General features: G+C 36.4%; 1 protein-coding gene across 3 annotated transcripts in view; it reads right to left on the reverse strand.

Annotated features, from left to right (window-relative positions):
- Window positions 1-25,323, reverse strand: part of LOC139978597 (death-associated protein kinase 1-like) — a 90,828-nt gene that overhangs the window by 6,360 nt on the left and 59,145 nt on the right. For 2 of the 3 annotated variants that reach the window (XM_071988935.1, XM_071988934.1), the window contains 11 exons: window positions 13,339-13,476; window positions 9,944-10,042; window positions 8,778-8,876; window positions 7,740-7,937; window positions 6,133-6,330; window positions 4,983-5,081; window positions 3,962-4,138; window positions 3,002-3,335; window positions 2,112-2,306; window positions 1,251-1,510; window positions 288-476 (listed from right to left, as the gene is read on the reverse strand). In XM_071988935.1, coding sequence (XP_071845036.1) covers window positions 288-476; window positions 1,251-1,510; window positions 2,112-2,306; window positions 3,002-3,335; window positions 3,962-4,138; window positions 4,983-5,081; window positions 6,133-6,330; window positions 7,740-7,937; window positions 8,778-8,876; window positions 9,944-10,042; window positions 13,339-13,476 — 1,986 coding nt within the window. The remainder of the gene's footprint in view (window positions 1-287; window positions 477-1,250; window positions 1,511-2,111; window positions 2,307-3,001; window positions 3,336-3,961; window positions 4,139-4,982; window positions 5,082-6,132; window positions 6,331-7,739; window positions 7,938-8,777; window positions 8,877-9,943; window positions 10,043-13,338; window positions 13,477-25,323) is intronic. The other variant, XM_071988936.1, reaches the window with a different exon arrangement.

Raw genomic sequence — 25,323 nt, forward strand, 5'->3', positions numbered from 1 at the left:
TTACTTCCATACAAAACTCTGGGAATGAAGTTTTAATCTTTATCGCATAAGTCGACTAACTTGCTGATCAGTCTTGAGCCAGAGGGAGCTCCTTAAAAGTAATTGCAGAATAAACCTGACAGAAGATGTTGAGTGAGAATCAACAAAGTGTTGTAAGTTAGGAATATGATTAACTTTAGGTAACATGGTGAGGCCTGAAAACGTTACATATAGGTATCAATACTCTCAGATGCCAAAACATTGAGTAAACTGTGGTTGGTGTCAGAAGTGGGATTGTGACCTCTCACCTCTCCCATCATGTGAAGATGTCTTCGAACTTCTTTGAGGTGAGCCTCTCCTGCCAAGGGATTGATTTGTGTGTGAACAGCCTCAGTGAATTGTTGCAATGTAAAAACTGGGAAGCCCTGGAAGGTCTTACGCCAAACTGGTAGAGCGGATAATACCGCCAAGGTGAGTGTGCTCATGTGTGGCTCCGTCTGTTCGTCAAAGAGTATCAAAGAAACATACAATTGCAAGTATATTCGTAGAGTACATTGAGTTCATTCTCTCCAGCAAAAATCTGTTTTTAAATCTCTCTCTGAACTTATAGTTCGATACTGACCTCTTTGTGATATTAGATAAACATGCTTCCGAAAAAAGAATTCAGTTTAAATTTTGTCTCTAAGGGAACTGATTATTTTGCTATCTTTTCCGAACGCCAAGTGCAGAACCGAAAATCAAAGCTAGGCCAGAATGTATGATTATCAAGTTGAAGCTGTGGCTCTTCAACATGGGGCAGTAACTTTGTTAAAACAGGATTAAGTACTTGGTAATACTCGTCTCCAGTAATTTTACGGCCATGTTGATAATGATCTGAATATTGTAGCAGTTGATAACGAGAAGATATTCTCTTAGTTCTTTGGAATAAGACACATTTATTAGTGATCGATCATAAACTATTTTTCTAGATTTTGACAAATCTGTCATACAAACATTTTCATCACATAAGGATCACTCACCAGCAAGTCTCGAGAAACAAATTTCTTGAATCTCTTGAGAAACCAGATCAAGATTTACATCGTAAGAAGATCATAGGATGGTACAGACCTTGATTAACATAACTGCTTACTTTATAACTGCTAAATTCATTGACAATTTGGTACTTTACTCTCAGCTGACCTACTGGTTGCTTCATCACATATCTTATTTGAGAGTGTGATTGATTCTGTTTATAACTGAACAGAAAAAAGAAACAAAAAAACTGGGCTAACCTTAAGATATGAATTCCTGAGGTTGGATATGTGTGTCCGAAGGAGTTTGATGTCCCTCGACTGTGAGTTCTTAGCATCCAGAATGAACAACATCTCACAGATATCGAGGACTTTACCAAACGTCTTTTTGACCTCATAGAGCAAGATGTTTCCCTGTCCACTGACTAGCTCTCCCGACGGTTGCCGGGGGCAATTGCACTGGTCCGCGTGTGTGGCCACCAATATGACTTTAACCTCTCGAGAATATTTCCCGCCATAACCTGCGAGATAGATTCAGTGAGTCGACTTGAATTTGTTGACTGACTAATATTAACATGACAAGAGCTTAAAAAATAAATGATGGTACCTTCTCACAAAGCTTATACCGTCTGGCTGTGTTTGCAAGGTGACATCTCCTGCAACACAGATACTGTTATCTTGTTTCATAGTTGTCACCAGTTAATGTGTGTGAATTTTGTTCGGAAAGTTGAATACCATGAGGTAGTCTTTGTAATGAAATGCAATCATATGCTTGTAATAAATAATACAATTTTTTTGGTAAAGAAAGAAAAAAAAAACTGCACAAGACTATAAAGTGCCAGATAGTAAATATTAAAAAAATACTTTAACTGGTTCTTTAGTCAGCTAAAACCCCTGAACCTAACAAAACAAAACAAGAATGTTAGGACCTAAAATACCAGTCTACCATTTTAACAGTACTTACAAAGAATACTTCCAATTCTCCGTTTTTTGTTTATGTTTATTTATCTACGATGATACAAAACAATTAAACACACATAACATTAATGTTAGAAAAATTTGGAAAGCAGGCATTTAAACTACCGATTGATCTGCCATGAGAGCTAAAAATCGATTACCTACCAATTGGCTCATGAGCTGGAAATCTTGATCGAATCAAGTTCAGCCAATACGTGACCTGCATGAGTTGTTCCTCGTGGGTATCCTCCAGACTAAAGACGATGATGTTGACACTGCCGTCATCCTCTAAGAAGTGTGGGTAGATGGTATGGTAGCTCTCAAAGCCAGCAAACTCCAGCATGGTGTAATCTCCAGCACCTAACAAATGGAGGGAGGATGACCCACATATTATTGTACGGTCCTATAACCGTTGCTTGATATTTTAGCAATATTTGATTATTAGTACCAGTTTTTAAGTTTGATTTATTCTTTGATGAGAAATGTGACTCTAACTGACTCAAATGTGGAGGACTAAATACAACTTACTTCTGGCAAAAGTGGTTACTTTTGTATAGATAATTTTTTTAAAATTTATTTGTTATGATGAAAGCTGAGTGTCCCGACTTACAACCTTCTCCAAGTAACTCTAAACTAAGATATAGCAGTATGACAGAAGCTTTTTAAGGCTAAAATGTTTTTATTTGTGACCTAACTCTACCATCTGCTGCAGAGGTGATATTTCTGTAAATAAATGTGCAATGCTGAAATACTGTCCGGAATATTGCTTTACCATGCAAACTGCTACATACCAGTTTGACCAAAGCCTTCACAGACCAAGACATCTTTTATGAGACATGGCGTTTCAAGATACAGATTGAAGGAATTTTTACTGACATGAGGACTGACTTCACTGTATTACTCTCTTTCTAATTCTCAAGTTGCATGCAATATCAACAAAAAAAAGAACACCCCCTCCTATAAAAAATTTAACATTCATCCAGTTTTAATTTTTAACATAATGAAACACATCATCAACTTTTCTTTGCTGGTGTTACCTGCAATGTTAACATTACCTGGAATGTTTGCGTATGTGAACTGGATGCCTTTGGTCATGTTGCAATAGTCGATCACACTACTGGTAGAAACATGCCTAGTCAATACCCCCTCCTCCATTAATTGACTATCCCGATGTATCGATAACATCGGTCTCTTCTGAGGAGAGGTGTGAGCAGACAGCGATAAATTTGATCTAGACTTCCTCAGCAGACCTCTAAAGAATCCGCACTTCAGAGAGTCGATCAGGGTGGTCTTGCCCACTCCCTGGTGGCCGAAGACTTTGATTCTGGTCCGAGGTATCGCATGAGACGAAAGCCCCAGTTGTTGTGTGAAGAGATCACGCATCTTGCCCTGGGAGAAGAAAAAACAAAACTTGAGATTAAACTTGATGAAAAAATGAGACAAATATTTGTATCTATTATTGAGTAGCTTTGGCATAAACACATAAGTTTGTGTTAGTTTGACTGGCAAATAAACTTAAAGGGCAAAAATTCATTGCCGTGTGGATGTGGTAAATAGCTCTGCATAGTTTTAGGACACTGATATCAAAAGGTTTCGTTCTTGAGATATCATGCTTACAAATTCGCAACTTCTCAAATTTTCTCATCGAAATTTTTTTCCCTTTAACATTTCTGTCTGACGTTGAAGCAGATCCCACAGAATCAACAGGACAGGCCTTCTAACATTTAGACGTTAACCTACATAGGCATTCTGCATTAGAAAAGCAGTAAACAGTTTGTCATGTCAACAATTATGGATAGAAATGTTGTCAAGAGAAAAATTTATCAACTCAACCCATGCAACTTCATTGTATGTAACAAGCTGTGACTTTCAAGCAATTTTTTAATGCAGGAAGCAAAGAGAGAACAAAAAGGAAATTATGAAATTGCATCTGCTCTTTCTCAAAATGAAAAAGTATTACATATCTGTAATCCGAAATTGCGACAGAGGCTCTATTCCCAGCAGAGGTTACTTACACCGGTGAGCTGATTTAGGACCTCCACGACCTCCTCGTGTCCCTCTAAGGCAGCGATCTGATAAGCTGTCAGACCATCGTCATCCTTAAGCTCCATCTCGCAGCCCGCAAAACAGAGGTACCGTACGACCTCTACGTGACCCCGACGAGCTGCCAGATGCAGTGGCGTCAAGTTGTGCTGTGGGAGAAAAATAGCAACTTAATCAAGCAATGTTTTTCGAAAGACACCACTTGTTAAGTAGGGAACGGTTCTCACAATCACCATACTTGCTCCCTCTCAGATGCTTGCTTGGTGTCCTCGCTTTAATTGCTGCTGACCTTATGCCTTGATCAAGATCAAACATCATCAGTCATTAAACATTTTGTGGTTATAATGTGGATATTTTATTTCCCAATTCCCTCATAAGAAGATGGAATGTTCAAAACTTACAAAGAGCTAAGAAAATTGGGGGTAGAATGGAACTGGAAGCAATGACAGCAGAGTTACAACCCCTGAGCAATAACCAACCTGTGACCAGCGGCACCTACTTGCTGAGTATGTTTCATTCATTATAATCCCAAAAAGTGGCAGGGATGAGATTTCACAGAGAACTTCTGCTTTTTATGTAAGTAACATTATAAAACTGACGAGGAAATGAAATTGAAACAAGTGAGAGCAAGAAAAGAAAGTTTTGAGGTATCCTACCCTGAGCCAGCTAGGATTCAAAGAGTTGAGCAAAGGGTTAAAAACACTATATACCTACTGAGGTATCCTACCCTTAGCCAGCTAGAACAGGATTCAAACAGTTGAGCATAGGTTTAAAAACACTCTATCAACTGAGGTATCCTACCCTTAGCTAGCTAGAACAGGATTCAAACAGTTGAGCAAAGTGTTAAAAACACTCACCAACCGAACTATCTTACCCTTAGCCAGCTAGAACAGGATTCAAATAGTTGAGCAAAGGGTTACAAGCACTCTACCTAATGAACTATCCTACCCTTAACTAGTCCATGTTCCACTGATATTAGCTTAAATATCTTACCTTTGATTTCAGATTCATATTGCACCCATGCTCACTTAACAATTCCACTTCTGGAAGCATGCCTTCCTTGCAGGCTATATGGAAAGCAGTTTCACCACTCTGGAAAATACATAAAAGACAAGAGTTGGACTTGGGACCAACCAATGATACATTTAAAACTAGAAAGACACATGAAAATTTAAAAAAAAAGAACAACCAATTGGTACATCAGATATAAGAAAGAGATAATTGAATTAATAGGAACAGTGACAGATCTGTTTTGCTCTGATCAAAGTCTTAGATTTTCTAGAAAACTAAACACTGTAGTTGGTACATATATAAGGAAATAATGCAATAATGCATAGGAATATATTCCTAATGATCACTTTCATAACCCATTTCTAAATCTCCTCAGAGTGATTTTCTTCTAAGTTTAGTGCGTAGAGTTCTTTTATTGAATATAACACATCCACATTATCGGTAGGAGAAGTATCCAAGCCTCCTATCTTGAGATATTCTGCTTACAAGGTTTCAGGTCTGATGACATCAGATGACCTTTGCCCTCTACTAAAGACAATAGGGTTCCTGTACTCAATAGGATGCATATACATGTTAAGTATGTCAAGTATTCATATTTCCTATCATGTTTACAAGTTTTTTTTTAGAATTTGACCCCTGGTGACCTAAGATAATCTTTCACCTCCACCAATGCAGAATACTCACTATAATGTATCTACATGACAAGTATGATATTAAATATGCTCCCTAACTTGAGATATCATGTTTTGAAGGAATTCAGTTTGACTTTTGGTGACACTCCAATGACCTTTGAACTCCACGAAAAGCGATAGGATTCTTCTACTTAATGTAGGACATCTACATACAAAGTATTCGTCAATGTTGCCCATCTTGAGATGTTGTGTCTACAAGGTTTACAGTTTGACCTCTGGTGACCTCAAATGACCTGTGATCTATACCAAAACAATTGGTTATTCTACTCAATATGATATCTTGTTTATAAGCAAGGCATCACACGCAGACAGACACCGACAAACCAACATGATTGCATAGGTTTCTCTTGTCATGGAAACCAAAATGACCGACTTAGGGGTTTTATACGTGTTTGTCTGATATGTTGAAAAATGCTTCTTGAAGTTTCAAAAGCACTCACCCTTGTTTGTAAGTCTAACTCGATTCCCGATTCACATAGGAAGCGAGCGATTTCAAAGTGACATCTTCGAATACTATGGTGAAGGCCTGTCATGCCATGTTTGTCAGAGGTATTCAAGAAGGCACCAGATAGGATCAGACACTTCACGATGGTCAGGTGACCTCTGGCAGAGGCACATATCAGAGGCGTCTCTCCATCCTTTGGAAAGATAATATATAAATATATACAGCATTTATATAGCACCATAACTAAAACGATATTCTATGGCGCTTTACAAGGAAAAAATAAAACATACAAATGAACAAAACCAGCAACCAACAGACAGAAAAAAAGAAAACAAAAAGGATCACTTAAAGGCCTCATTAAAGAAAACTGTCTTCAGAGCTTTTTTGAAAGAAAGAAATGTGGATTGATTGGCAACCGAAGACGGCAAGTCGTTCCACAGCCTGGCCCCAGTTACAGAAAATACACGGTTGCCAAACTGTCTTGTGCAGGTGGTGGGAACGTTTAAAGTAGTAGCAGATATACTGTACTTCTTATGCGGTATGACGAAACACGCTTTGTAAACATCTTACACAAATAAGTTGGGCCTGTTTATTAATACATTTAAGATGCATACCAAATGTAAAATGTGATACAATATCTTTGAAACGGAGAAGAAATTCAACCAACATTTGGAAAGAGGCTCAGAGCTTTCTCTGTTGGTAGATGTCTATTCGATTATACCATTAGTAATCAACCATAAAATGAAAGCGTAATAGTGGTTACGATGCCTAAACATATTCATGGTGTGTGTGGTTACATGTTAATCATCGTTTCAGATTTCTTAACCCACCACCCCTCCTTCTCTTCAGGGAAAGATTTGCAGTGCTATGAAATATATCTTTCCCTTTCCATAGCAGAGAATAAAAGTCACCATGGTTAAATTCCAGTGAGTTCAAACATTTGACCTGACACAATTAGTTTATGGTTGATAGAGAAATATTCACAATGTTGGAGAGCATGTGCCCAGCTTTGATCATGTTGTAAACCTAATGACGGCGTTTTTTCCTAATTTACGTACAAGCTTTCTGTCGCCACCCTAATGGTTTAATCCTTTAAATAAAATTTCTATTTATCAATTTATACCACGATATTAGAAAACTGAAAACGACTACAAATGAGCCTTTATGCACACTCATTTTCCTTTGAGGCCCAACAAATGTGAATAAGCAAATAACCAATGTTTATTAACCATAGCTATAAGAGATATCAGTCTTGAAAGCAATGCTATATATAAACATCGATACTGATATAGTCAAATATGAATGCACTCTTGACTACTCTAAGCTAAAACATTGCAAACATCACACAGTCAAGCTAAAATGTGGTATGACATACTAGGGAATGTACATAATATACCAGCACATCTTGACATTCAAACCACCTGCTGAAAGAGCATCTATTTATGATGTCATTTTAGGGGAAAAAAAACGTATCAATTGACTGAAAAATACTTTGAAAAAGGACATTTCAAGATAGCATATCACAAAAGCCACCATATCCTGAAGATTATCGAGGGTAACAGTGTTTTATACAGTAAAAGGGAGAATGCTGATATAGTTTACCTCATTCTTGAGATCCAATCCTGCCCCAGCTTTGCACATAATTTCAACGATGGAGGCATAACCGTGCCAGGATGCTATGTGGAGCGGTGTGTCACCATCTGCATCCTGTAGGTACATATTGATGGTTTGATTGCAGAGATACTCAGCAGATTCCCTCTGTCCATAGCGGGCGGCTACGTGCAGGGGCGACTCCCCGGTCTGTGGATATAGATTTACAACGGATTATCACACACAGGTCCTTGGTAGGTGTTGGCCTTCTGAACTTGAAGGGGGGTACTTTAATACAACAGTTTGAATATACGTCATGTCAAATGGAAGAACAATGCTTGAACATCACACCAAATACCTCACAAGAAAATAAGATCCAATCTAAGAGCTTAGGAAAGTACTCATCATTGCATTTCATTGGCATTTTTACACCAACATTTTGTGACCTTCAAAGACCTCCTTTTATTGTCACATTTAACCCCTGGTATTCAAAGTGGTAGGGGTGGGGGAGTGGGGCACATTCCTCTTTTGCGGCCGCCCAAATTTATTGGCAGAACTTGTTGATACAGAGTGCTAAACTAAAATTCCATAACAAAATACAGTTCATTAATTTCATGAAACTGCATTTGAAATACTACATAACATATACATAACCAAAAAAATAAATTTGTGTCTGTGAAGATATAAACAATTTCAGAATTGGGTGGAAAGATAACCTTCTCTACTTTTGCTAACGTTTCTGTTAGCAAAGAGAGAACAACGTCCAGCATAGTGTCTCTAATACTCTGCTGGTTTGATAATGCTGCCAAAGATAGGCCAGCGACCGCAAAACAGTTACTTCATTAGGTCTATGACAAACAATCAATAACCGAGCTGAATAAAGTCCATCAGTTACATTGGCTGGACAGAAAAAAAAATCTATTTAAATTTCTTTGCTTCGACTTTGTTTCTTCCATTTAACTTATCCTGCAAGAGGACTAATTTTGCTTCAGTTTCTATCTCTCTGCCAGATGAATATATATATTTAATATTTTTTTTGTAAGTTAATACCTTATTTTGGTCATCCAAAGAACAGCCCTTCTCTTTGAAGTATTTGATAGCTGAGACTTGTCCCTGTCTGGCTGCCCAGTAAACAATCCCATCTCCTCTCTGTCATAACAAAAATGAGAAATATTTAATGATGAATGTTACTTCCAAAAGTGGTTCAAAAGAATAAAAGGAAAATTAAGATAGAGGGAGAATGGGGGGGGGGGTAAATAAGAATATATTAAACAATAACTGTCATTAATTTTGTAAATTCTCTTTCAATAAACACTCAAACTTATATAAATGGGTCAACAAGAAATTTTTCATGTGAATGTATTATTCAAATGTTAATACTTTTCAAAACCACTATAAGCTCTAAAGATTTATACTGTGACACCATCTTTTTTTGATATCCATTGTATTTCATAAACTTCAGAAAAAATAGTTGTTCTCACTAAAGGATCGAAGCGAACAGAGTATCATGACGCAGGAAAATGGAAACAGTTCATCAACTTCATTCACATTTGGGTCTTTAAAATTCATAGAATAGTGCATCAAATATTTCTGTACCAAAATTATTATTAATACATCTTTATGTCAGATATTTCACAGACTTGCACCATCTTCAAGAAAGATTCAGAAAACTAAAAAATTAAAAGGATTATCGAAATATGTTGGTTTACGTGCATCAGTCTTTCCATCACTTTCTGGAAATGCAAATGAGATGTGTGTATCTTTTAAGGGAAAAAAGGGTCTTTCTCTTTATTTACCAGTATAATTTCTTTATTTGTCGGTTATAATTAAAAACACCAATAAAGCAAAAAAGGTTGGAATACTGTAATTGTATCACACTACTTTCTTTTTTACAATAAATGAAACGGAGACCAGATATATCTTCCAATATTTATGTATTTCTGAAACTTTTAGATGATATCATTTGAGATCCAGCATTACACTTTACCTTCAAGGAAACAACCAAACTTAAAATCAATAAATTAATCATCAAGTTTGAGGGATAAAAATACATATTTTCAGTTGTGTAAAAAATCATGTTGAATTTTTTTCATAGCTTTAATATGGTTCTGTCCGTTTAGACTGTGCCCCACCCAGTCTCTGATTAAAAAGACTCTGGCTTAGTCACTGATATTTGGGGGGGGGGGGGGTAACCGGCTATTTGACTATATACTTGCCTTGTCTTTAACATCCATGGAAGCCCCTTTTGATTCTAAATACCTGATGATATCTAAATGGCCATAACCAGCGCAGAGGTGTAATGCCACTTCGCCATGCTAAAAGAAAGAGTTGATGAGATGACCAAGATGATGATGATGAAGTTAGAGAAACAAAAACAGAAAAACAGAAACCAACTAAATATAAAGAGAAAGAAAAGGTAAAACAAGTTACATAAAACAAGATATTAGCCCACTTTACCAAAATGAAATCTTTACACTCATACAGAAAACATTGTGTCCCACAAAGTTTACGGTAATTTTGTATTTCTTGATTTAAGCAAGATTTTGATTTAAGATTTACATCTGATTCCAACCTTTGCGGTGAATATTTCATTGGACCTAATGTAACAGGTTTAAAGATTCGTTTGGTGAAATATAAAATGAAGAAGAGTGTTTTAGTTGAAGTAAATCTTGGGGTTGGTGAAGTTGTAGACCAAACTCAGAGAGATGCTAAAACTACAGACGTAGTTTTCATTGATGCATTATGACTAAAGGCACCCTTCTTTGATAAACTAAATCTAAAGGAACCTGTTGTTTATACATGCAGTATGACTGAAGGTACCTTTCCGTAGTAAAAAAAAACCGTAGGCCTTTCCTTTAATACTTTAGTACAGCTGAAGGCACCTTTCCACAGTAATTGTATAACTGAAGGTTCCTGCAGGTACACATTTAACAGACATCTCTTCAAACAGCCATGTGACTAATAAAGTGTATGTATTGGATTCGTAGACTAGGTACGAACTTAATAGGTTGTATTTTATGAAACCAAATTGCATTTATAAAGGAGTATACTTTGAGTTTTATCGCATGCCAGCAGGTTGGTTATCGGCGTCGATAATTATAATAACCAATGGTTACAGAAGAGCAATAAGATATATCTTTCAAAAACAGTAGAAGACAAAATCATAAACAGAGCGTTTGTATATTATACTGATTGTACTTGCATTAGTTGCACACACAACAAAAGACTGAAGTTACAGCAATTGTGGATGAATATATGATAATTAGCTTAAGGCCAGCATGTTAAGCACTAGCATTAGTTGCTTTGGCTGGACTCAATAAAAACAACCAGATAGTTAAAAGTTGCAGCAATTTGTGGATAAATATATAATATATAATTAAGTTAGGCCGGCATATGTAGCATTAGCATGCAAGTACATATTGTTATGGGAAAAGAGTAATGATATACGTTTCATACAAAATACAAACATGTCTAGCTATGGTCAGAGTTATGGCTATATGAACTGAAAAGGAATCCTTAAATTTACATAACTCTTAACCATTCTCCTGGATGAATACAATTCAATAATGCAATAATACAGTAAAAATGATATAATTCAAAGAAATCTTTTATGCTTCATTGGCATCCAGAAATGTCTCTCCTAACTTAGAAAACTATCATACGTTTTAAAAATGTTTCTTGAGGTATTGTTTGAGTAGGTTGCACTTTCGCAAAATACCTAGTAACATTTGCAGAAGCCTCCTTTAATGTGCGCCCCTGTCCCCCCCCAAAAAAAACAAAAATAATAAGATTCTGAAGATACTCCTCTTTGAGGATGAGGCTGAAATTATGCTTCGACATATGAGGCAGATGTTTATGGCTTGGAGAGTTAACTGAAGCATGTCATTTTAATAATAACCAAACTTCTATTTACCAACGTCACTTCTGACAGGATGTAGAAAGTCAATCATGGGAATCTCAAGGACAAGTATGAAAACAGATTTGGTTTGGTTTTGTAGAATATGCACAACATAAGTACACAGGATTGCATTGTGATATGTAGAGCAATCACTGTAAATACAAGCTTTAAAACCTGATCTCTGATATTAAGCAACAACAATTATTCACCGTAAAGCTTATCTTATGTTGCCTTATTGCAACTGTTAACAAGAACAACTACAACAAGAACAATAATAATAATTATAATAATAATCATAATACTAATGATGATCATAATAATATTAATAACAATAATAATAATATTATTAATAATAATCATAATTACTATTATTATTAATATCAATATAGGATCCTAGTCAGGTATTTGGAATGGCCAACAGATCTTGGTTTGAACTACTGAGCCTACTAGATGGCTGATGGAAATGGAAGAGCTCCTTGATATAAGAAGTCCAGCCCGGAGTAAGGGCACTGTAGTGCCTTGAAAATAACCCTCAGCTCTCTGCTCCACTTCTAACAAGGTCGTATGTAATGTTCACATATGAATACTGCTATGACTGTACAAGAGGTGTACGTTAACTTTATTGAGTAGTCTAGGTAAACTATTGACAGGGACTTGGGCATAGGTATGAGATTGAAGGAAGAGAGGGACTTATGGCCTGTGGTTGCCCGTGTCTGGGGGAAGGGGATGGTGTTGGGGTGTACACTCCCTCTTGCAACCACACACAAAAATTAAAAAGTATGTAAAAGAACAGCATTGGGCATAGACCTGGGGGAGGATGCTCCCAGCTGACCCTCAACATAAGGGGATTGGTTTTATTGCCTGCAGGGCCACCACCACCCCTTTCTTTATAAAATCCTAGACCAGCTCCTGAAAAAGGATCTAACATTTATTCATTTTATCACAATCTTTTTTCAAATCTCATTATGCTGCTTAACTACAGTTGTAGCTATAAGAAACTAGCCGGTTTCATTTCTTGTATTCTTGTTCTAGTCAGTCTTAAAAAAAAAAGACAATTTTCGGTTGAATATTTTTAACCTTGACGGAAGTAACCCTGCAGACTGCTGCCGAATGTCGATAGGCTAACACCTGTCATCCTCTATATGCAAAGATCTATATACACTATCTGCTTGGCAGTAAACGATCACTCAAGCTGAAGAAGTACAAACTTTGCAAGATCACAGAGCCGTGAAATCTATTTACCAGTTCGAGAGTAGATTGATACTTCCAACGACCAGTTTTCTGTCACCAGAAACATTCCAATTATCAAGATCTGAGATGTTAGACATATTTTCTGTAGTAAGATGTGACAGATAGCCAATTCTTGTGGGAAGAAGGTAGGACGGAAGAAGGGGTGTAAGTGGGAAGAAATAAATCAGAAGGCAAGAACTAGAAGTGAAGAGTGTGGGGGGGGGGGGGGATGGGGAGTATCCCCTGAACTTTGGCTTATGGGCAATGGACAGAAAACCAACAGAAAATTTGTCTCTGCTCCTTCTCCTAATCACACCCCTCCCCTCCTCTCCTCCTCTTCTCCCCTCCTCCTATACCTCCTCTGTGTTATCTCCATTGCAAACAGACACCATGGAACTCAAGATGTTCTCATTTATTTCCATCACCCTTTTACCTTACTTTTGTATATATTCATACGCTGACCTCAACTTTGCAAAAACTGACCTTGTTCTTTTGGTTGGGGTCAAACGAGGTGAGGTTCTCGACCAGTTCCTGTATGCCCTCAAAGTTGCCTTCTTCTACTGCATGGAACACAGCAGTCAAGACGAACGACTCTTTGTGTTCTTCCTCCACCTCGCCACTCTGTAAATTACAAAGGAAGGATGATGATGAGAAATGGGAGAGGATAATGCACACCCACAACAATATGCTAGATGGGTTAATAATGGTCACCTCGGACAAAAATGAAAACTACTGTTTTCCCAGACAGAATATCCCTTTCGTTGTGAAGAAAACTTATTTTCCATTCCTGATCCGCTTCCACGGTGTCTGAGAACAAAATTATGGGCAACTAAAAAGTTGGAGGAGAGTCTATTTTAATAAATAAATGTATATATCGTAATTATTAGCTGGCTGAAATGTGCAGCACACCACTGAATTTTATGTTAAGCCATGTAAAGTATTAACTTACATTGTCCATATGGACACAACGATAGGCTTAAAACAGCTGTCCAAAGAAGCAAAGATAAAAAAAGAAAAAAAGAATAAATAGAACACCACTGTCAGTCCCAATCCTTGTGTTAAAAGATCACAACAATATGAATGGGAAATATTTAACAGCAAATTTAAGCAGAAAGTGGACTATATCAAGGACATGTTAATTACATATTAAAGTTTAAGAACAAAATCAAAGAAATAGCGGAGCAAAGTGAAGAATGTTCTCTGTTGGCTCATACAACAACAAGGAAGGATTCAATACAAGGATTGGTGAATTTGAAACCACTATTGCTGTACAATATTAAGCAGAGACTATGCGTAAAAACCTATTGCTTTGAAAGGAGATTTCTGAACATCATAGACCTGACATTCCCTTCCAAAAATCACAAACACATGAGGATTATTCCCTTCAGTTAATTTCTAGTTTAATATAAACCTAATTACATATACGCAATCTATATAGTTTATATAATATTTATATATTTATATAAGGCATTTATATAAGGCATGTATATAGCGCCATAACTAAAACGATATTCCATGGCGCTTTACAAGGAAAAAATAAAACATACAAATGAACAAACACAGCAACAAGACAGAAAAGGCCTTATTAAAGACTATAAACACCTACTAAAGAGCAACCTTCCCCCATTCCAACAAGTGACAAATTGACTCAATTACTGTCACTTTAAGACTATAGTTTCCTAGCAACAGAGCCTTCCACCTAGTCATTAGGTCAAAAGACAGAAACTCTGTGTCAATGGCTGTTGACTTCAGGGGCTGAGAATAATGAATATACTGTTGCCTTAGGAACCAGATTAACACGAAACATCCTCTTTATGCATGGGCAATGAAGGAATAATAAGTAATAAGCAGTGACAAGTTCTCTCTTTCGGTTTTTATGGAGAGAGACGCATGGTTTGAAACGACTATGTTTAGGCTATATACAGAAATGTCAAATTGAGGAATTTGTCAATAAAATTATAGCTTGCTTCGTGTTCATGATACTGTACAGTCACTTCAGAAATCAACCACCGAATTATCATTTTTCGTTTTGGATAAAAGCAACTACCTTGCAAGTAATAATGTACTCAGCAGTTGGTGATGGTGAATACAGTAAATGATATCAACTTATCATAGATGGGTATAGCATTTATACTCATCCTCATCCATAGGTGAGAGAGAGGTCAATGCTTGAATGACCTTTGTCCTAATGGTTGCTGGGTAATGTAACAATGACATCATCATACTGGAGGGATTCATCAATTGTTCATTTTGTCCTCCGATTTTTAATTCGAGTTGAATTTAAATAGCATTGTTGTCATCATTGTGGAGTTTTGTATATATATTAACACTGACTACCAGCTGTCACTGTTACTATCCATGTCATAGATTTATTAGTCTGTTGTAGAAAACTCCACAAAAATATGCTGGTTGATTCGTAAACAGTGTACAATTGTTGCCAAATAATTCCAATTTACACACTGGGGCTCTCATAGTTAAAGTGTATAATGCTAGTTCAATACATCTCTGCCTTGCAAGCGATGTGAAAGAAAGTGCTAGATACTTAGCCACCTAGCTATGTATAGATGACAATTTCTTATGACAATAATGTGTTGTTGTTGTTGTTTTTTTGTTTTTTTTGGGTGGAAACTCATCTTTTCCTCTTCTCATAACAAATATTTGTTATTCTGGATGATGTGAAGCTCAAGCAAGTTAAATATGAAGTAGATTATAACAATCACTTTAAAATTAATATTTAAACAAAACAGTGAATGGACAATTAGGAAAACTTCATCGAGAAATTATAAACAAACTGGTAGAGAGCACAGAAAGTTTTTACCAAGATGGATTTTAACCAAATTTAAGAGATCTGATTTCTCCCGAAAGGAGGATTAAAAATCAGCTCCCTGTCAGATCCTGATCAGCGTGAAAGCTTTCACACTACATGTTAGAGGTTAATCTCTAGAGGAGGATTAGATCCGGATCAGATTATGAACTACTAGAGATCTAATCCCACTGCATACATGCCATTTCTTTGCTTGTGGTACCTGTCAGAATCCATAGTACTGAAAAAGCATACTGTGTTAATACAAGGGAAATCCCAACTTCATTCACCACAACCCAGAAAGCTACTGGGAGGGTGTTTTCCATAGAAACTGCATATGTCGTGAAAGACATAACTGACTGGGAAGTTATGTACAAACTTCTTTTTTTTTGAATGGGAAAGGGCTATTAAGAAAAAAACGGAAAATAGCAATGAAAAAGTTTCAAAAAAAAAGGTGGGTGATGTGTTTCAAGTAGCTGGTTGGGAATTTGCATTACTCTATAGTTAGATACATTGAACCCTCCTACATAACCCAGTTGATCACCAAAGTATTTGAATTTTTTTGTCAAAAGTGTTATGAGGTGAGTCTTGAGATTTGCCGATTAGTGTGCAATTGACTGATAATTATCCTTTTTAACTTTCATGGCAATAAGACTTCCACCCACAAAACTTCCCAATCCTCTGGCTCCAGGACATCGACTGCATGTATGGATACCCTCTTACATCTGTTTATATGTAAACTTGTTTCCTTAACTTTTTATTGCGTTAAGTGTACATTCCAAAGGATGAAGGTATTATAAAACATGGTGGGAAACTTGTGGAAATAATAAAGTATTCAAGTGCACATATATAGCGGGTAACGTGGATGGAGTGAATGTGGAGTAGTCAGTGTCGGAGAGAGCTTGCCGACCGCTTGAGTCGTTATGACTCAGTTCATCAGACTGAATGTGGTATAGAAGTCTCTTCCCATTTTGTGATATAAAAAGGCCTTCCTGTAGCATTTCACAGTTTCTTTCTGCCACTTCCTACTTAACGCCAATGCTTACAAAACAATTTACCGACTAAAATCAAGTTGTCACTGGCATTTTCCTTAAAGCAGCATTTTGCGTGTCGCCGTTTTCTACTTTTTTGACATGTCCATCGAGTTTTTTACATATATCAATCACAAAACAGCAAACTAAGATATTAGCCAAGGTTTTCCTTGCCAAAAACATTAATTTGCGAGAAATTAAGGATATTTGCAGATAATGAAAAAAGTGTCCATGACAAATTCCACATACAGTTCCCCCAAACCCACTAGTTTGAATTCAACCAATCAGAGATGCAAGTTTAGTTATGGGCCGGGGCTAAAAATAGATTCAAGACTTTGCGTTGGTACAACCAGGGAGTTGTTATGGAACTCCCTGGTACAACTGCCATATAGACTGTACACAAATCAAGCATGGTGTTTTATTACGTATTGGTCAATGACGTTCGTAGTGTTTAAATATTCATATTATGGGCGAGGTTTATTGGGATCCCAACGGAAAATATCTTGAAGATAAAGTTGAAAGTTGCAAATTTTGGCCTTTCAAGCGACCATTTGAAGTAAGATTTAAATAGATAAGCTAGTTATGTATGTCGTTATGGCATAGTGGAGTCTGTGAGGTTGAGAAAAATCATAGAAAAGGACACAAAATGCTGCTTTAATTACAATAACACACAACAGTGAATACTGTACAAGCAACTTGAGAGCAGTAAAATACCATTTGCTGATAATATGCGGTAAATATAGTGATTACTGTATGTCACATAAGAAAATCAAGCAGATTCTGTCACTGACGATTTTTGACAAGACTGGCAATGTGTTTAAAATTCTTAATTGTGCCAGGGAATAATTTAACGTTCAAATTTGAAAATCCGCCCTTCAGTAAGAATGCCATTCTTTTTTCGCTATGCCAAATTCTTCAACTTTCAAGGTTATTAGTCTGGAATGTTAGCCTGTGTGTTACGTAATCAATTCGTCAAGCCTAGCAAAGGGAACAGGCATGGAAAAGTCACTTGCACGGCTCAAATTTCCCGCAATCAACCGCGAGAGCCTATTAAATTGCCCTGGGAAGGTAAACTGTTTAATATGGCAGTGGTATTAAAGGATTGGTTCAGGTGTCTGACATGTGTATCTTGTATGAAAGAGCTTAAAAAGACAAACAGAACAGAGAAGAAACTACCATGATAGCATTCTCTGTTAAGGAGATATCACACTTAAAAGATTTCAAAATTTCTTTGCAAATGACTGGTGTAGAAAGACTATCTGTGAGGGTGTGATGTCACATCCTCACTTCCTTAACATGTGTCAATATATTTCATGAAAAAATAATTACATTTTTATTCACAAATCTAAAAAAATATAATCAAACATTCTTCAGATGTTAAATCTCAAATACTTCCCTTGACACATATGAGATCTCCTGACGTATCTTTTGGTTGTAAGTCATAAAATCTTACAAAATATTTTAATAAAATAACAAAGACTTTTCAGGAATGCGAGGATATGACGTCACAGCTAGTTTGATTTCAGCAGTTTCTACACAATCAGATAGAACTTAAAACTTGAATATCTCCTAAACGGAAAAAGATATTTGAATAATTTCTTCACAATTGGGTTTCTTTTATTGTCCCCTTTCATATAAGATAAACATTTGTGACACCTGAACTAATCCTTTAAAGGGCGCATTTCCAAAGGAGAGGATAGCAGTTTGAATCCTCTGAAGTTTGCCTCATATAATATACATATATGGCTCATGTGTATAACAAACACCGCTAAATATCTTTGCACTTTTGTATAGCAAGTTGGCCATCGTTGCATGGCATTATTGACAGATACAAAAACCAAGAAGACATATTTAATAAATATATATATGCATGATAAACAGATTTGAGATAAAGATAAAAAATGTGGTGAAAGTTATTCAATTTACAAGACAGACTCTCCACGGATGGAAGAAGCAAACTATTTCATTGGACATCTGTGACTTCTTTGAACGGAACCATTGACTATACTTTACTATAAACAGAGCGATTCAACACATCAATATGAACAGTGCCGGGCAAGATAAGATGGAGGAAGCACAAAGGATAATTCACTATATCCTAGAAATAAAACTATTGCCACTGGAGATCGTTCAGTATATCCAGATCGAAAGAGAAAAAAATTGATTCCTTGCCGGATCGGGAACGAACGCAAAAATCATTCACAAGATTCTGCTTTATTTTCCAAACCATAATCTGGAACCGGTTGATGACAGCTAATTAATTCACACAACTGGGAAATAAACAAATTCCATAGAAAACATTTAACGTGGCAGTGAACTGCTCAGCGAACAATCACAATGAGTAGCAGTATAATGAGAGATTTCTGTCAAACAAATAAACATATCCTCGCAACAATATCCAGACACAACATGACAAAGAATAGATTGTTTTGTTGAGATACCAAACTTTTACAGGTAAGGTGCATCCAGGGGGGTCCAAAGAAAGGGGGAAAAAATGCCGTTATGGTAAACACTCTCTCAACGGGGATAAATCAATTCCAAAGGTAATGATAACTTAGATCAATCCTATATCTGCAGTTTGCAAAATATGCTACAGAAACAATCCAGAGTTTTACCTTCAGTGATGATGGCTGCCTTCACACCCGAGAATAAACCCACATTTTCTTTGTCGTACTTTGCGTCCATAAAATAAGCCATAAACAAAAAATAGAAACACAAAAACAAGAAGAAATCATTTCTCACAATTCCAGATGGTTCCATAGACATCGCCATGGTAACTCCTCCGGTGAGAGCAACGATGTGCAAATTTTTGGCTCAGAAAACACCACCTGTGCAATCTATTTTTGTTTTTTCCTTAAGGGAGCTATGGTTTGCACTATTTGTCATTTTTTTCCATCTAATTTCCTGCTCAGAAAGACTTTTACTTCCTATTTCGGTTGTGTACATCTTAAACAACAAACGACACTATTTGTTTAAAGCCGATAGTACTTTACACTGGATTCAGTATTAAACTCTCAATTCAGTATTAAATATAGAGCACATCCTTTCAGAATAGGTATAATGTTTGCGTTGACATTACGAGGCCGTACGTAGACCGTCAAGGCACTCCTGGAGATGCACCTAGTTTTTCACAAATTCGAGCAATCTTGTTTCAGGGTGATTACAGCAAGACTGGAAGGAAGCGAGAAGCGGCAACTAGCTCGTCTTACGCATGAAAACCCACTTAAGGCATCGTTTCCGCATCAGATGTTAACCATGCTGAATATCTTCACTAACGGCCGCCTAATGAGATTAACATATTCGAAGGGCGGAACAAACTTGTTTGGCTAGAGGAGTTCGAAGAAATGTTTCTCTCCGAGAAATCTTCCAGGTATAAACAGGATTGGACAGAATTTTGTTATCAGTAAGGAATGGAAAAAAAAAGTAGAAATTTCATGGTAGTATTTATCATTTAAAGTAGATGTCATGAGAAAAAAAAGGTCATCCATAGAATATATAGAGAAAGGGTTTACATATTGCTTGCCTTTATGCAATAATCCTGGTTTATCACTCCATCACATTATGTTAACACCTGCATGCTACCTACAGTTTATCCTGTACCTGCATTTGAATCGTCGTTGCATTTATGCCGACATTTTACGATGCTATGAGAAGATTGCCGAATCTTAGCATAGGCAGAAGAAGTTCACTTTTATTCCCATCAAAACCTAGGGGGGAGGGGGGGGGGGTGATTTGGAATAAAAAACATTTTCAATACCCATGGCATTAAACTCTGCAAAAGTTCGGCCTCTAATCATGTGTAAAATCTGAAATTCTTGTGCAAATTATTTGTGACTATCATGTTTTCTCGGTTGCTAGCCAACCTTTTCATAATTGTACATTCTATTGAACTTCTATTGAACTTGTGACAACATTTAAGACGAGAAAGAGAGCAACCTTAACATATATTTACCGTAACTACCACGTCTGAGGCAAAATTTTTCTTCTTCTTTTCCATCTCTCCATTCCAATGTGATATGATCTCCATATTAACAAATATATATATATATTCCACAAAAATACAAAATTTTATTCCTCCCTTTAATTTTCAACACAAATTAAAGAGTGTCTCCACTATTTATAAACGTCTCGGCTAACATTTAAGCTATTAATCCGTATCGATTGGAAAACGTAATTCTTTGTAACGAGCTAATCATTTCACGTTGATCTCCCTCCACTCTATCATCCAAACTCAGATATCTTTTCTATTTTTTTTCCAGGCCAAACATCTGGTCTCAATCAGTGCAGCAAGTAGTAGCTAGAGAATCAATTTGTGTGCAATTGTTACCAGTATTTGTTAGATTCCCAGGGCAGCAATACCTGGAAATGTCCAGGATGATTTTCTATCAATACATGTTTCAGTTTGTTATGGAGGTGTTAATGGATTATTATACTGGGGGAGTGTCTACTAACATCCAGGGTAGAGCTGAGCTACCGTTTACAATTCGGCGTGCCAGCAATTCCAAGGGCAACATATAAAATTCCCAGGGAAAGGACAGTCTTTGAGCGCTTGTTGTTTTCATACACATGTATGAAATCAAATGAAGTTTTAAATATGGCAAATGTACTGTATAATGAGATAAACCCATTCCATCTCAGTGGGAGACTTATTCCATTTCTGGTTTGTGCACTAAAGAAGAACCCATTCAATCTCAGTGCGAGAATTATGACATTTCTGCTATGCACACTAAAAAAAACCCATTCAATCTCAGTGGGAGACTTATTCCAATTCTACTTGGTACACTAAAAAACCGATTCAAGTTCAGTGGGAGACTTATTCCATTTCTGCTTTGCACACTAAAAACGCATTCAATCTCAGTGGGAGACTTATTCCATTTCTGCTTTGTACACTAAAAAACCCATTCGATCTCAGTGGGAGACTTACAGTGAGTCTGTACCATAGAAACCAGTGGCGGAACGTCCATACAGTCAGGGGGGGTAAGTCCCCCCCCCCTCTGACGGACTCAAATGGACTGCTGGCGCCCTTTTCAGCTTTTTACTACTCTTTACTTATTCGCGAATATTGACTTTTTTATTGCGCTCTCATCTACCTATTGACATTTGTCACATTTTGTTGGTGTAATTTTCTGACAAAATGGCGATGACACCTATTTATTCTTCGTTTATCTGCAAATTAGCAAGGCCCGTAAAGGGTCATTTCCTGCGATCTAGGGAGTATCTTTACTCAAAAAATTTCTATACGCTCCGTGCCAACCTGTAGTGGCACTCTGCTTAGATAGTGTTGAAAGCGTCCCTACAGACCATTCTCGCCCCCCCTGACCAATACCCCTAGCTCTGCCACTGATAGAAACTAAAGTAGGAAGAATGATGTCATGCGACATAAACTGCAGCCACTCATCCAACAGTAGGTGCTTTGCTGGTATGGCAAGAAAGTACCGGCGCGTAATACAAACACTACGTCTTTGACATAACTATTTTTTGCCTTATTGGTTCTATATATTTAATATTTTGGTTTTTGTTACTATATGTTTTTAGGTTTTACATTTGTAAAGCGCTTTGAGCAGCTTTGCTGATTATGCGCTATATAAATATTACTTATTATTATTATAACTAAAGTGATTAAGTTGACATAAATCACTCGAAATGGTGATATCGTGTGTTGCACATATCAGAATAACATCTGATGACGGTTATGATGTCCTGGGCGTATCACCAACAATTCAGTACTAGAAAAAAAGGCTTAGCCTAACTTAGTCCTTTGTACTGTACGTAGCATTGCCCTTAGTCTAACTTAGGTTAGCCTAGGTCATAACTTAAGTCTAGAATATTTCAGTCTACTAAACATATCTAGAATTTTACAAATATTCAAACACATCCTTCATTTGCAACATATTCCCAACACTGTAAATGTGGCAAAGGACATAAGCAGTATAGACCTAGCCAGTAACCTTAGATTTGAGGTAGGCTAAAGCCTACTCAGCCTAGCTAGGTATGTTCTGGACAGTAACTTTATAGGCTATTTGCCTAAGTTTCACTCAACTATGATTTTAAGGCCTAGTGATATTCACTAACCACGTTCGGACAAAGCTTTGTAGGCAAACGACACACTCAAGCCACATGCTACTCTTGCTAACATCTCATCCTTTGATGACTGTGACTGAATGTATCTAGACAAGCACCAACATTTTGCACTCTCACTTCATAAGGTGGGATCTGTTAACCTGCATAAACTACTACCCACTTTGCAACATTAACATTAAACTGCAAAAGTTGGTTCTTAAGTCAGGAGTACAGCACTTACCACTCTGTCGCCATAACTTGTTGAGGCAGTGATATTAAAAAAAATAATTCAAATCCCGAGATGACATTCAAAGAGTAACTATTAGTTGAATTTGTTTTTTCTTGTTTTATATTTAATTACTTTACTTTCTGTTGGGATGGTCAAAAATGATGAGGTGAATGTCTTCTAAACAAAACCTATATCACAGATAAGAAACAACAGTAATGCAATGATAGGTCTCAATCTCACACACATTTTGCTTTAATGTAATACTGAAGACATAACAAAAAAAACTGATAGAATTTCACATAATTTTTCGAAACGGGTAATACTGACAACAAAAAGGTCGTCTTTCTGACATTGTTTTGAAAAGCAAGAGTGAGGTCTGAATCTTATTCTTGGGAATGCCGTTCTCCGTTTGGCTTAATTCCTGCAAATTGCACAGCGACCAAATGAAACCCGTTGCTCAGAAATAACAAAGTTTATTTTTTGGTTGTTTCTTTAAATCTGTTCTAAGTTTTCACATGTTCAAGTTTAGCCTTTTTTCTACACGTGTGTCATTAAATTTCACATTATCAGATAAAAATTAGTTTAAAGACAAATATAGGAAAAGAAAAAGATTACAATCACCCAAACCATTCATTAAATTATATAAGGAAAAGCAAAAGATGATGAAATTATTAGTTTGAAATAATGTGGTAGTAATAATGTGATAGTAATAATATGATGATGTAATATTTTGGAAGAGAAAATTCTATTCTGGTGCATAATTACTTCCCTAACTGCTAAATACATATTTAGACAAAAGAATTAGTAAAATTAATACTGAAAAATGTAAAGTACTAAAAAATATGTTTCTAACTCAATTTCTATTAAAAACACAAATCTTTTTCTAACCTCACTTCTGTTTACATGAAAAAAAAAAACCCCACAGAAACACAACATTGAAAACAGACAAAAAAATTGTTAATATAAATGTCCATTGAACAAAGCACTGTTTCTGGACACATCAGCCTGTGGAAGACCTTCATTATAAAGAAAATGTTTACTATCCTCAATGATTAACAAACTCCACTGTGAATAAAAATTAAAAAAATAATTTAGGAATTTATGTCTAATCAAATAGCCATTACATCACATTTTAATTTCCTACTGTATATTTTATCATGTCACTCAAAGACAAAAGGTCTATTGTTTTCTCCATTTCCATTTTATAATAAGGTTTTTAGCATGTGAATATTCATGACTTCATCTTCGGAATCACTTTTAAGGCTATATCCTACAGAGAGTGCATTTCCATGAACAAACGAACACACTGTCATACGCATATGTCTATCACAAACAAGGGACAATCCCTTCGAATATGTCCTAAGGAGTTGTGTGGATAATTGGGTCTTGGAGTGGAGATCTCTCCAATGAGCTACCACTGTGGTTTTCTGACAATATTTGTATTATAGAATGAGACTTTGTTAATACCCCCACCCCCCTCCGCACCCCCCAAACCTTTCCATGAGATATAATGCAGTATTTACATTTCCTCTGATCATGACAGTAACAAACTGACTACATTTTATGCTACATCTATCATTATTTGGAAGCCAACTGTGCTGTCGAGAGATAACATTACCACTATCAATGTTTAAAGAGTTTTCAACTTTCAGACTAACATTACCAACATGTTCATATGTCATAACTTTACAAATTAACAGTTGTGCAAATCTTACTTCACCATCTGACATTAGTGCTGTCAATAAACTAAACCAAATTTCCTATTTCCCTTTTCTAAATGTTGCGTACCTACGCAAACATCCAGTGTTATTAGTGTCTGAATACCTGTGTATAAAGCCAATAATGAAAATTGTTTCTCGCGAGCACTTAATGCAGAAAGTGATTATCTTTTAACGAACCAAAACAGCATTTAAATGAATTAAGTGTACGAGCAGATCTCTGTATGCAAAAATCTAGTATCTTTTGCATATATGATGTAGTTTATAACTTAAAGGGATAGTCCAGTAGCAAATTCACTCCAATAAAACCTTTTGTTAAACATGCTGCATCAAAGGGTGCAAGCAACATGATGGTAAACATGATTACGATGTCAAAATAGGAATATTTAGTCATTGGTAAAGCTAATATCCAACCATCTGTCAAAATCAGAGAGTAACATTGCTAATCGCTTAATCTTAGAATTCCAAGGTATTCCAATACTTCCCTCCAAAGTGTCTTCATTTGGCAATCATATATCATAACACCAAGCTAACCTGAGATCATTCAAATGTCCAGTTTTTTATGCTTTTGTGAAATTCTAACCAGGTTATGGAAACCAAACTAATCATTTAGGTGTCTTAAATCAT

This window comes from Apostichopus japonicus, chromosome 13 (assembly GCF_037975245.1).
Source record: "Apostichopus japonicus isolate 1M-3 chromosome 13, ASM3797524v1, whole genome shotgun sequence".
In the NCBI taxonomy this organism is placed as follows: Eukaryota; Metazoa; Echinodermata; class Holothuroidea; order Aspidochirotida; family Stichopodidae; genus Apostichopus; species Apostichopus japonicus.